This window comes from Aythya fuligula, chromosome 3, assembly GCF_009819795.1.
Source record: "Aythya fuligula isolate bAytFul2 chromosome 3, bAytFul2.pri, whole genome shotgun sequence".
Classification (NCBI taxonomy): Eukaryota; Metazoa; Chordata; class Aves; order Anseriformes; family Anatidae; genus Aythya; species Aythya fuligula.
Window position 1 is genome coordinate 118,899,418 of NC_045561.1, and position 14,397 is coordinate 118,913,814.

At 43.7% G+C, this 14,397-nt stretch overlaps 1 protein-coding gene across 10 annotated transcripts in view; it reads left to right on the forward strand.

The window, feature by feature from the left end:
- The window catches only part of DTNB (dystrobrevin beta), a 192,809-nt gene that overhangs the window by 112,807 nt on the left and 65,605 nt on the right, over positions 1-14,397 (forward strand). For all 10 annotated transcript variants that reach the window (XM_032184144.1, XM_032184147.1, XM_032184148.1 and 7 more), the window contains one exon: positions 13,209-13,294. In XM_032184144.1, coding sequence (XP_032040035.1) covers positions 13,209-13,294 — 86 coding nt within the window. The remainder of the gene's footprint in view (positions 1-13,208; positions 13,295-14,397) is intronic.

Here is a 14,397-nt window from a genome sequence, read left to right on the forward strand (position 1 = left end):
AAGAAATGTTAAGTGAGAAAAGACAAGCTGCAACATTTGGGACAGGTAAGTAGCAGTGGGAGATTTCAGCTACCCACATAGAGACAAAGTCAATGTCTTTTCAGAGGGGGATGCAAAAACTCGTTTGAGTGCAATAAAGGATGTTTCCTTGAACAGTAGTGAATCCCTCCTGAATTTAGTCCTGCATAGTGCACCAGCATAAGTTCACGTGGGGTTAGCTGTGCTGGCTGATCTGTACCAGTAACCATCACTCACACAGATTTAACAGCAGGAGGGAGCTTGCCAAATAAATCAAATATGCAGATATTCAGTTTCAAGAAAGGGAGCTACATCAAAATGAAACAATTAGAAAAAATCCTAAAAGGATCAGTCAAACAAAAAAAATAAACAGAAAGCCTATAAGCTGCCTGGAGACTGTTAAAAATGCTGTATTAGAAGCCCAGGAAAGCTTTGCGTCAAAATTCAAAAAGAAAACAAACCATACAAAAAACTGTTTTATGAGTCAATAAGAAAGCTAAGGAGGGTGTCCTTAGGAAAGGATGGCATTCAAGAAATGGAGAGCTTGACTGAATGAAAAGCACAAGAAAGCCCATAAACATGTCTGGTTAAATGTTAACAGGAAATTCAGAGACGGAGAGAATATAAAGAGCACTTCTCAAAGGATGCTGCAGTCTATAGTAAAAAGATTTTCAATACCATCAAAAGTAGGATAATCAGGAGGGAATCAGTAGGGCTCTCTGAAGACCAAGATGTTGAAGATCAGTCAGGAGTGATAAGAACAAAGCAAAGATGCCCAATGAGTTGTTTGCACCAGTCTTTACTGCTGAAGGTAAACGTGTTGTAACACGTGTAACATACTCTTTGTGGCAGGTAAGTACAGCAGAGTAGTCAGGTGGCTTTGAAATAGCACAGCAACTACTAAAACAGGTAATAGATGTCAGGACGTCATTGTTTGGTACTAGCTCAAGAGTCCGTGACAGTCTGGAGGAATGAGCTGTCAACCATAAAATCTCAGAGCCATTTAGGTTGGAAAAGACCTCAAACATCACCAAGTCCAACCGCTAACCTAGCACTGCCAGGTCTACAACTAAACCACGTCCCTGAACACCACATCTGCACGTCTTCTGAACACCTTCATGCAGTCCAACAGAGCTACGTGCCAGTCCTGCACCCGGGACAGGGTAACCCCCTGCAGTGCTGCAGGCTGAGCATCCATGGGCTGGAAGTGGCTTTGCAGAAGAGGACCTGGAAGCACTGGTGGGCAAAAGAAGCCAGGAGTGTGCCCTTGCAGCACAGCAGTCAAGCACGTGCAGGACTTTATTGGCAAGAGTGCAGCCAGGAGGGTAAGGGTCTCTGGACAAGAATGACTTTTCCCCTCCATTCAGCACTGATGAGGCCCCATCAGATCTACTGTGTCTGGTGCTGTGCTACACAGTTTGAGACATGGACATAGTGGAGCACACCCAGAGGCCAGTAAGATGCTTAGTGGCTGTCCTACAAGATGTAGGAGGAGGTGCTGAGCACTGTGAATGTTCAGCATGGAGAAAAGAAAGCAAAGGGGGATCTTACGGCTGTTTGCTGATAGCTGATGAGCCAGACATAGCAGAGGTGCACAGCGAAAGGACAAGAAGCAACAGACAGTAGTTACAAGAAGAAAATTCCAACTATATATTAAGAATAACATTTCACCATGATGATGGTCAAATACTGGAAGAGGTTGTCTGGAGAGGAAGTGGAATCTTTGTCCTTGGAGATAGTCAGAGCTCAGCTGGAAGAGGTCTCGAGCAACCTGCTGTGAATTGGCCCTACTGTGAGCAGTACAAGGACTGGAAACCTCCAGAGGTCCCTTCTCACCTGTATTTTTCTATTAATCTAGACCTTAATAAAAGTAGAGGATGGGAACGAACTGCCGTAAAAGAGCTATGGAGTATTTGGAGACTTTAAAACCAAGATAGACCAGTGTCTGTTGGGAATATTGGAGACATGCTGATGTGAACAAAATTATTTCTTGATGTCCTCTCCAGCCCTATTTCTCTGACTTAATATGCTTTTTTTTTTTTTTTTCTTTTAACATGCTCTAACTGCTAGAAATTAAGAGAATTCCAGATGCAGAAGCTGTTCATACAACAGCCTAATGCAAAGTTGTTTATTCTTTTCTTTGAAGTGGCTGACAATGATCACTGCTGGAAATTGTACAGTGGACTTTGTGGTGATGGATCTGACTCAGTCCATCAGTTTCTGCATTTTCTCAAATTAGATAAAATGTTAAAACTGCCTTCTGCAGGCTCGTTACTGTAATAAATGTCACTTGTAATATGAATACAAATACATTCTATTAACATTTTTAGGGGAAAAGCCTTTGCTTGAAGTCTTACTGGGCCAAAATAATTTTGAGCCGGATCTCAGAGTTAATTCTTAAAGTCCAAGTCTGTTTCTTCTTAAAGAAGAAAAATGAATGGGGAGAGAGGAGAAGAAAGGAGAATGCATCATCTGTCACTCGATACATGTAATTTACTTAGTGGTGCAGCAGAGGCTTATGGCATGCAACCAGTGCAATTATACACTGGTAGACAGCAGTTTAGTCTGCGTTCACTCAGAAGAACCTTTGACTGGGTTACTCCTGTTCTCTTCAAAACAGTCTTCAGAGGACAGAATCCTTTTTATTGAATTTAACTTGCTCAGGGCTATGCTTGGCTTGCCAGTTTGGTCACAGCAGAGTGCTGTGGATTAAAATAAGTGTTGGCTGGCTACACTAGACCGATTAGATGAAAAGCAAAAGAGAAAAGCAGAAGGTGACTAGATGAATAAAGTGAAAAAAATAAGAGAAGAAATGCCAAACTTCATTTAAATCACTGCTTCTAAAAGCAGAACTGTTTGTCTCCCTCTGCTGATCTGCTCAGGTGGTCAGTCTGAGGTAAGAAAAAGTTTGGTATTTCTTGTTGAGCACTATCGTTTTGATAAAGGCAGGGGATTGAAATGACCTGCAGTGTCCCCAGCCCGCTCACCTACTCTCTCTTATAAAATTCCTTCTACATACATATCAGGTCCTACCTCAATGTTGCCATATTACTTGAATATAGCTAAAACTGCACAAGGCAACCTGAGGCCCTCTGTTACTGATGTCCTACACTGCCTCCCTCTCGCCAAGCCAATGTCTCCTTTGTCTCCTCTCCCACCTCGCGCCACTTGCTCTGTCTCAGCTCTTGTTCCCCCTTTCTCTGTTAGCACACTCCAAGGTCCTCCTGGGGTTCTGCTGATGTACCTGGGCGGGCTGATTCCTACAAGCAGAGGTCAGTGTCTGGACTATGAACCAAAGTGCCTGCTGCTTCCCACTGCCTGATGGCGAGAGCCCCGCCGCAGCCCGCGGCACCCCATGGCACTCGGCAGGAGCAGGGGGATGCAGGGACACCGTGCTCCTGGCAGGGCTCTGCTGACCTGTGCAGCCTTGCTAAGAAAAGCATGAGCACCTAATAAATATGAGAAAATACTCAATTATGGATGAGTGGGTAATTAGGTTGAGTTATGTGGATGAGTTACGATAATTAGGTTCTTGCGCATATTGCTCTTTTTTGCAAACAGTATGTGGTTGCTCTTCTTCCCTCAGCATCAAGCAATACTAAAAGCCTATCATCATCTCATCTCATCTCATCTCATTAAATCTACTGTACCTACAACCTAAATAATATTTGTAATATTCTCTTCATCTAATTTTTCTTCTTTTAGGCATTAGGCAATATTTCATACATGTTTTTTAAAGAAAGAAAGAACAAGTAAATCAGATTTTCTGTTGTACATCTTTCCAGGATAAATCCACAGCCTCATTCTTGGATCTTCTTTTCTTCTGGGTACAGTAGTTATATGAACCATTTTGTTATTTGTTTCTATTTCTGTCTTGATCATAAAGAACACTGTGACACTACAACGATGGGCAGATAAAATACTGGTGCAGGCTTTCCGTGACACGGTGTAGTCCTTGCACCAAGGAACTGGGAAGACGATGCCCACAGGAAGCAAGCTTTAGAGGTTTTTGGAAGTTTCTTCCAAATCCAGGTGATGGAGGAGTGCAGCCACTTGCCAAACTGGCTTTTGGTGGCTTGATTTAAAAGTCTCATTAAATCCTCTGCTTTCACCCAAAAAAGTGTTCTGTAGCTGAGGCCTGAAGGCTCCGTGTGGCAAATACCAGTCCAGCTTGAAAGTCCAGCACGGCACTCTCTCACATTTAGTTCCCTATTCATAGGAAAACTTAAGTACAGTGCTAGATGGTTGTACTGTTCCTATGTGATATTAAGGATTTTAAGTAGAATTTACGATCTTATGAATTTTACTGCTGGGAGAGGATGGGGCTCACCATTTTGATGATCCTCAGAACTTTTAAGAATTCAGTGTTCATGCTAAGCTCCAGGAAAGCAGAAAATGATGGTGATCATACTTTCAGCCATGTTGAAGAGTTGTCTTAGCTATGAAACTTTTTTTTTTTTTAAAAAAAAACATTTTACCTTATAAAATGTTAGTCTTCAGCTCAAAAAGCTGTGGCTTTAGTCTTGCTGCTGTATGATGTAGAACTGGAGTCACTGTATCAAAAAGTCTTTTTTCTTTTCACACTCTGCCATACTTCAGAATGCTTTTACTCTGAATAAACTTTGTAGATTGCTTCTGCACAGATCTATAACATTTTAGGGTTTGGTTATGCTGTATTAGGGCTTCAGGAACCCATGTTAGAAAACTGTGGGCTGTGTCCAAGAGGGCCAAGAAAAGATCTCCGCATTGCTTCCATGCCATAACAGTAAGGATTATTCTCTTTCTGCAATATTTACTTCTCACAAAGAAGGAAAGCTGCAGAGGACAAAATATCTAAACTGTTCATTTTCTCATGCAAATGTTAAAAATAGGGTTTGGGGGTTTGTTGTAGTAACTTTGAAGGCCTTATATCTCACATTGGTGCAATGACATTGAGCATAGAAAGGGGATGTGTCCCTGCTGCTCAGTGCTGCTGGGCAGGTAGGGAGCTGAAACTGCTAGGCTGTTTAAAGAGAGGAATTGCAGCAATAAATCTTGGAAGACACAAGTCATTCATACCTGCCCAGCGAGATGGAGTGCAAATGTAAGAATGCTGACTAGTAAGTGAATGTTTTGGATTGCTTGTTTTTAGTTTTTATTTTTATTTTTCAGTGCAGAGGATTTAAGAACCATATATGATTTCACAGAGAGGACAGGTACCTTTCATCTAGGTAGTTATTAGTAACATGCAAATGCTCTAATAAACACATTCTAGATTTACAAGAATAGCATTTGCCATTGCAATCATGTACCATGTACCCAAGACACTACTGAAAGCTGTGACAGTAAGAATTTGTTGATAGTAAAATGCTGGGCAGCAATGAGAGCAGTGACTATGGGCAGGTTTCCTTCCCTGTGTTCTGGAGGAATTCATTCACTGAAGAAATACAGGCTGTCCAGCATGAAACCCGGGTTGGTATTTGCACATTTGAATGATATCTCATACTTTCTATTATCATACGTAATATTATCTCCTAAAAATAGTATTCAGAACATGCATTTGAAGTATTTGCAAGCACAAGATGTAATGCACTGCTGATATATGAACTTAATTAGAAACCCTTAGGCCAGAAACAGGTCCCACACAGCGTCCACCAGCACCTCAGCCACTTTCCAGAATCATTCTACCCTGAGTAATACTTCCCTCGCCCATGAAATCCGCTTTTCAGAAGAGCAGTGAGTTCCAGAGATAGCTGCAAAGGCTCATTAAGCTCTTCACTCTGCAAAGCAATCTGCAGTCATCTAGGCTTGAGAAAAGTAGTGACAAACATTGTCAGGTCTCCATGTCCCTGGTAAATTCTTTCGTTGCGATGCTGCATTTTTCCTTATGGGCTGCAGGGAGCTACTTGGCTGTCACAGAGAAAATAGTGGCATCTCCTGGGTAGGTTGTAAAACAATCCGGGGGATTATAGATCAGCAATGACTCAAGGAAAGATTGAGACTACTGATTTTGAACAAAGTGACTGATAGGAGGTTCTCAGTTACTTAAATGACTTCTCATCTGTGCAAGAAAGTGAACACAGGTGCCCAGCATGCTGTGTGTTTGGATCTCAGGTGTGTTCGTGGGTAGAATGTCAGATATTGCACAGGTACTGCAAAGTTTGTCTGCTTTAGGACCACCAGGCTCTAGGCAGCTAGAGGAAATAAATGAAATAAATGCCATTCTTGAGCTACTAGAAAAGGCACCCAAAATTGCAACCTAAACACAAAGACTTCTTCCCATCATAGAAAGAACTGAATAAATAAATAAATAAATAAATAAATAGTTTGTGGTTAAAAGCAGCCAATCTTTGTTACTGCCAATGTGATGGTCATATATTTTATTAGTTTCTGTGAAATAATGTCGTTTTCCTCTCAGGTCTTTAGCGGTTTATAAATCAGTCTGAAAGGAGACCAGTAACCAGAATGATAACAGAGAAAAAAGGAAGACTGAAAGAGAAAACCTAATCAAAGGGCTGGAGAGGTGGTGGGAGCAGAAAGGTGCCTGGGAGTCAGATTTTCTGGCTTTAAAGAGAAAGTTAAAAATGACTTGAATCAAAGCAGCAGAGAGTGGAAGTTGTTTATTCAAACAACTGTAATTTATCTATCTTTGAACAACCAGGTCTAGTGGGAGGTGTCCCTGCCTATGACGGCGGGTTGGAATTAGATGATCTTTAAGGTCCCTTCCAACCCAAACCATTCTATGATCTAGTGCACAAGGCTGAAAATAGAGAACTCTAATATCTTTAGATTTGATAGAAATATGAGTTATAGGACATTCTGAGGGTATCTTAGAAGAAAGATGACTTTACTTTTTAAGATAGGATTATTATTTATCATATGTATAGGGAAAAATGTTCTGAGACATTCCTGTTTACAATCCTGCAGGAAAAAATACTCAGAAAAAAGTTGCAGCTCTGGAACCAGCAGGTGATGTGTTTCCAAACTGGATTTTAATAGAGAGAACAAAGCTACCTAGCTTTGTTTATTGATTAAAGGAAGTTTTTCTCTTACACCCTTTCTAAGAGAACAGTGACCTGTGAGGAATCTGTAGAGGGTGGAAATGGCAAAACAAACGGCCTTGCTCTGAAGTATGAAAATTAAAGCTGAACGTGGCTTTTTAAAATCCGATCGTACCCCTTATCTCTATGCAAGTAATAGTTGGATGCCATAGTTGTAGATGCTTCACATGCTGTCAGCACTCGCGTTGATGAGAACCGGAGCCCTTCGGCTCGGTGGCTGCTCGGGGGGCTGGCTGCAGGCAGTGCCCACTGTGGGCCACTTCAGCTTTGCATGAGCCTTCTCGGGCAGATGCTCAGCCAAGTCATTTAAAAAAAACAAATAGTGGATGGAGTCCACTCCAGATGGAGTCCATTGAGGCAATTTGTTCCAATCTGTAAATTCATCTACCGATAAAAAGATTTTCCTGAATCTTAACGTAATTATTCCTTGCTTGGTTTGAGCCCACTAAGCATGCTCCTACCTCAGGGGACATGAAGAATAATATATCACTTCCCTCTTTGCAATAAGCATTGTATATTTAAAAGTTCTTATGTTGTCTCCTCTCCTTCTTTTACTCTCTTCAGTCTTTCAGACTTTCCTCATTGTCATTATTTATAGACCTCTGGTCATTCTCCTTGTTCACCCTGTCTCTCCAGTTGACTCTTAGCTTTTTTTGAGTTACACTCAGGCTGGGAACAGTAGTTCACCTGGGTTAGAGAACAGGGGTAAGTCACACTTGATAGCACACAGCACCCCTTGTTTCAAACAACCAATTCCAGGACTCTGCAAAAGCACGATGTTACTGACCACATTTGGTTTGCAAACCACCCTCATTTGCAGATTCTTTTTTGCAGAGCTGATGCCTTTATGCAGGTGTTTATACAATTGACAGGTTAAAAGTAAATATGAGAGTTTGCACTTGTCTTGATAGAATGCAACCTATTTCTTCAATTTCTAGAATTTCTCACATAATTTTATATTTTAATTGTGTCCTCTAAAGTCCTATGAGCTTGTCACAGTGTGATACAGTCTGCAGATGTGAAGCAAATACTTTATAACATCTTCCATGATATTAATGAAAATATTTAATGTTACCAGATCTAAGAGAAAAGCTGTAAAACCCATAAGGGGATGTCAGAAGCACGGCTGAAGTGAAAGTGTATTGTTAATAGTTTTTCTCCTATATGTAGGATTATATTTTTACAATGGAAGGCACGTAGTTTGCTTTAACATGATTTCTTCTTAAAACTCCATGTAGACTGTTACTTAGCCTATCTTCTAAGTAGTTCCTTGCAGTTCTATTTTGTGTTTTCTTTCCAGGAACTAAGGTTAAGCCAAGTGGTCTGTAGTTGTTAGTTCCTTCTTACATTGTTTGCAGATGTGAGCTTTATGGATACCCTGTTCTGGCCTCCAGAGCATCGCCTTAAGAAACTTAGTGCTTTTGGAGGTGAACACAAAAGCTCTGAGGCTGCTTTAGGTTTATGTAAGTACCAAAAACTAAGTGCCCTGATGAATTTCTTCACACCCCAGCTACTTGAAACGTCTAAGTTGTCTGCATTCAGTTTTGTAAGCAGAGTTTTTATCCCAAGCTTGTAAATTGCGTGTCCTGGACAGTTAAATTTTTTTTAATATTAGACCATCGTGTTTGTTTTTTGTTTTTGTTGTTTTATATAAAGCCTAACCCAGAGAGCACAAATAGAAATCCCAGGGGTGCTCTCAGGCACGAGGCTGCACCTTGCACTCCTGCTGGCAGGAAGGATGGAGCGTGCGGCCTCCCAGGATGCCTGTTCATTAGGGAGGCTGGCACCGGAGCTGTGTCTTATTACCCAGTCAAGGTCAGATATATTTAGAATTGTCAGACATTTTCTGGACAAGCGTACTAGCAATTAGACCTATGTCTCTGTTGTTTTTTCTAACAGGCTCGGTGCTGTCCGTGGCACTCTGATACTCTTACTTTCTGGGTATGCAAAAATATAGACTCTTCTTCTCCTGAGTTCACGATGTAACACAGATTAGGTGAGAGATAAGTGTGATTTCTCAAGATCGGAGCACTCCTGAGCGTACAATAGACACTTAGGCTTTGTGTATAGCATACTTACCACACTTCTAGTGCCCGCATCTGTAATACTGAGCTCTCTCACCCACCCGAACAGTGCAGCTGCTACAAACCACCTGTTGCAGATGGTTCTCAGCTTAAGGTAAATCCCAAACCATGCTGAGAATTTCTCAGAGAGATAGTTAGGCTGGGCTAAAAATATGTTAGGGGCCATACTAAATATCTGCTAATGTGGGTGATCAAATTCCAGTGCCTCTGGCTGGTGCTTTTTAAGTCACCAGCACAGGAATCCCCTTTGCAAATGTTCAGGCTGAGCATCAGATGCCATTCGAGGACTTGGGAGGTTTAGATGTTGGTGAACAATTGGCAGCCAGATTTTTTTCTGGGTTTCTTTAGCCTTGAGAAGACTCGTATGAGTCGTATTATCTATTTCTGCATGATGGTGGCAAGTCAGCTGACAGAGCCAGACTTTTTTCGGTGGTGCCCTCTGAAGGGCAATGGACGTGAGATTGATTTCATTTAAACAGGAGAAAACGGTTCCAAATGGCAAGGGTGCTAAAACACTGGAACAGGTCGCCCCTATAGATTGTGCAGTCTCTTTCCATGGAGGTATTCACACGCAGCTGGACGATGTACACTTACTGCGTTCAGCTCTGGGGTCCCCAGCACAAGGACACAGAAGGAGTCCAGAGGAGGCCACAGAGATGATCGAGGGGCTGGAGCACCTCTCCTACAGACAGGCTGAGGGAGTTGGGGTTGTTCAACCTGGAGAAGAGAAGGCTCTGGGGAGACCTTATAGCAGCCTGTCAGTGCCTAAAGGGGGCTGCAGGAGAGCTGAGGAGGGACTCTGTCAGGGAGTGGGGTGATGGAACAAGGGGGAATGGCTTTAAACTAAGAGTGTAGGTTTAGATTAGGCGTAAGGAAGAAATTCTTTACTATGAAGGTGGTGAGGCCCTGTCACCAGTTGCCTGGAGAAGCTGTGGGTGTCCCATCCCTGTAGGTGTTCAAGGCCAGGCTGTATGGGGCTTTGAGCAACCTGGTCTGGTGGGTGCCATCCTTGCCCATGGCAGGGGTTGGAACTGGATGAGCTTTAAGGTCCATTCCAGCCCAAACCATTCTGTGATTCTGTCATTCTATGATGTCCTGAGTACCACGCTCTACTTGACTGCTTTGAGCAGGGGTGTTGTATTAGACATCTCAAAAGGTCTTTTCGAACCCCAACAATTTGGTGACTTGGAGTTATATTTAAAACATAACTAGACTCTTGGAAGCAATAGAACAAATAAGAAAATACTGAACTGTCATACAAAATGTGCATTGCACAGTTTCCAAATGACCTCTCGGCTTGTGACATCTGAGCGAGCAGCATGTGGGATGCGCCTCCTCTCGGAGACTGTGCAGGTGAAATGGGACAGTGACATCAAATATAGGCTCAGGTTCCTCTGCAGTCTTGTCTTTGCTCCTGAGGGCTTGAGAACTTCAGGTCATGAGGGCGATTTCAGGCTTTGGACGGCGTTTCTGAAGAAAGGGATGAAGGACGAGGCTGTTTTCATAGGCACAGTGCTGCTTCGTGGCAGAACAAAGGTTTCCGTGCCTCAGAAGGAGCCCCAGGAGGCCCCAGAGGTGAAGCACGTTGCCTGCACTTGTCCTCCTAGCTGCCGGCAGCAGGACACGGGGACACCACAGGATATCAGTGCTGTGACTCACCATTTTGGGGGAACCAGCCGGTTATAGCAGGTGGCATCAGCACAGGACAGAGGTCTCACAGAGAGGTCACCTCAGAAAGGACAGTGTGGTGGCAGTGCTGCTGCCGACACTGGAGGCCCCAGCACCGCCTGAACATCGTGGCCCTGTTCTGGCTCCTTGGCCCCCCAGCCCGGTCTGGGAGCAGCGTGCACCCTGTGCCCCCAGCTGCCGATGGAGAGGGCCCTTTCTGACCCTGCCACCAAGGACAGTGCTTTCTGCACTGTTTTCTCTGGTAGTCATGTTTTATTTTCTCACGCTGTTTGTTTTAACTCTCAAGCTGGTTTGGTTCTTCTTGCCCGGGCCCTGCCTTACCCAGCAGCTTTCACACTGACAATTTCCACGTCATTAGGAAACTCCCGAATTAGCCATCAGATCGCTCAGGAAAGCGCAGAAGACCAGCTTGTAGTCGTGTCACTTGATCAAGGCTCACTTACCACACACAGAACTCCCCACCACGTGGGTGTTGTGTCGCCCAAGGAGAGAGCTCTCTCTCCATGCTTCAGCCAAAGTCTGGTCGTGGTTGTGTCCAGGTATGCACGCTGAAACAGCCCAAAGTGTAGTGGTGTGTGCCCCCTCTGTCCTGGGGCTGCCACTGCCCACCTTGTGGAAGCAGCGGTGGATGCCGAGCCCTTCATCCATCTGCTGTATTTTTTACCAAACACTTTCCGGAAGTGGTTGTGAAAGTGTTTTCTCAAACCAGGAACCCAACCTGAGGTCTTTCTGAAAACGCTGTGGTAAAAATCTCTGAAATCTTGAGATCAAATGAGAATGAAAAGGCAAAAACAGAGCGCCGAAACTCAGGGCTCTTGACAAAGCCCCGGAGATCTGCGGCTCGGCACAGCTGCTGCACGGCGCCTTCGTCCTTCTGGCACCAGTGGTGCAGTGACTGCCAGGTGCCCTTTATCCACTTCTGGACTGTCCGGCCACATCCAAGGCATCCTTGTGGTAATGTCATCAACGTGACGAGCTCAGAGTTGAACTGCGAGGTCCTTCTCCCCGCTCCTGTCCCAGCGCACACCCACTGTTGGGAGGGTTGGTAGCACTCGCAGCATCTCCTCCAGTAGTATGCTTCTGGGGATACTGACACCCCATTTCCCAAAAATGTGGTAAGAAGTACAGCACTATGGACTTAGTGATCTGCACTGCCAAAATGAGTGAACCCTATCTATGCTGGAGCCAAAGACAGCCAGAGTAAGGAAATCAGAGGCAGTAATGCCCCGGTGCCAGAAGCAGACCCTATGTTCTGCCTTGTTCCTCAGTCATGGAGACTTGTCCTCAGCAAAAGATGTCTCCCCAGCTCCAAGTTCTCCCAAGGAGAACTTCTTGTGTCTAATGGCCAGGATGGTTTTGAGTTGCATGGGACCTCCTAAGCAGCATCTTAGGATTCCACTGGAGAAATGCACTGAACCAGGACAACCAGGACCAACCATTCTTGGTCCTTGTAACCAGCTTCTTCATCCCGCAGCCCAGCTGCTAACAGGTTCTCCCACAAAGTACAAATCCTTGTTTAATTGCACAGTGCTTTTCTCAGGTGATGGCTGCTGGTGAAAAGTGTGCCGAACACAAAGAGGCAGTGAACCTTGATTCCCATTTAGTTATCGTTGAATCCACAAAAGCTAACAGCACTGAAAGACTTCATTTAACCCCAGCGTCACTGCTGAGTTGATGAATTGGAAGAAGGGGAGAAACTGGACCTAGAGAAAGCACGAGAAATTGGTATCAGCTTGCTGCAGAAGCTGTTTGAAGACCTTGCTGTAAAGATATTTCTGTCAAACTATTTCTAAGCATTAATGACACTACATTGTGCCAGTGTATTATAAGAAAAAAATGGAGAACAGGAGTTAGTCACGCCGTCAGCAGTGTGTTCTGATGTTCGACAATGGTATAGGTATCCTGACCCTAGCTGTAAGTTATTTTAACTTTTCTTCACTCACTGACATAATGGAAGGTCAGTGTTTCACTAAAAGACTTTGTGATAGAAGGTGTAACTGCATCTCTTCCCAGGGAAGCCTGTCTGTGCTTTAAGAACAGGTAGGTATGCTGTATTTTTTTCTGAAGGTCTTTTAAAAAATGGCAAATAAAATTCCTCAGACTGATGGTGTTAACAGATGATTCATAGCGTAGGCAGAGGTACCCGTAGCCAGAGTCCTATGATTTCATGAGTCCTAAAGCAGTATTTCTGAGACACCGTGATCAGATGTGCCCCAGCAGTCCAGCTCAGCACAGCTTTTTTAATAGCTTTGCAATCTGGGCTGTTAATATTGTACTGTGGCAGTCAGGAAACATGGGACTGGATCCAAACAGTGTCATATGTGGTTAACAGGTAATGAATACTGTGTTTAATTTTTCTCTGTTCTCCATCCACCAGCCTCGCCCACCAACAGACCTGGGTTTCAACTTTGATGCCAATAAACAACAAAGACAGCTGATAGCAGAGCTGGAAAACAAAAACAGGTAAAAACCAAGCTTTGATCAGTATTGTTTAAGGAGCAACATTTGAGGAGAGAAAAGCCTTTAATCCTATGCTTTGTTGTTTTTAACTGTTTGTATTATATTAACCAGATTGTTTTCCTAGATCTTTTGTTGAAGGGTGTAGCTCCCTCATTAACCAATTAGCACCATGCTGATGCAGCTGCAGTGCTATTATTTATTCCTCAGGGAGCAGGTTGATCTTTTTAACTGATCTTCTTGAAATCATCTTAACCAATACCAAGTATCAGCATTGCTGCCCTCAAACCCAGCAAACATCACAGCTGGGTAAGCCATTCAGGTGGCAGCAGGAAAATAAATCAGCTATGTAGTAGAGCAGGCAGGTTGAAAGGCTGGGGTGGATAAATATAAGTTGGGAAAAAGGAGGATTTTTTTCCTTTTGCTGGAAGACAAAAGAGTCTGAGGAAATTAGGAGGCCTGAAAAAAAATAGGAGATGGACTGTAGGAGCTGATTTCCTCCTCTTGTTCCAGAGGGGCTGTTAAGAGATAACTGTTTCTGTTGTAATACTGCATTTGCACTTACCTGCTTCTTCACCACCCACACGCCAAGTTCATGTCCCTCTGCCTAAAAGAAAGTAAGGGGGTGCTGTTCTGAAAAGCAGGCTGTTGAGCAGTTGCAGAAGCAACACTGTATTGCCCAGCCAGCCAGCAGGTCACCTCGGGGTCCCGGTGCTGTGCTGGCCTCACAGCTACACCCGGGTCTCCCTGTGCTGGGTGCGTGGGCTTGCATGGCCCTTGGGCCTTGAGAATTGCCAAGGCAGCCTCAGCAGACCAGGTAAATAGATTTAGTAAGGTTCATTTGGAGGAGTCCCAGTTCCTGGAGAGTTTGTGTACCTTGATCCTTGTACCATGTGAGTGTCATAGTTTTAGTACGCTACCAAGAGAGCCTGCAGGTATTTGAAATTATTCATTAAGATCACAGATAAGGGAGATCTAAATCAGTGCTGTTATGAAACTTCATAAGGAGAGCAGCTTAAAGAAAGAGCAAGGGGGAGAGATTTAGAGATTGTAATCTTCACTCTCAGATCAGAAAGATTTTATTTCTCTGTTAATAAATGAGTCCTGAG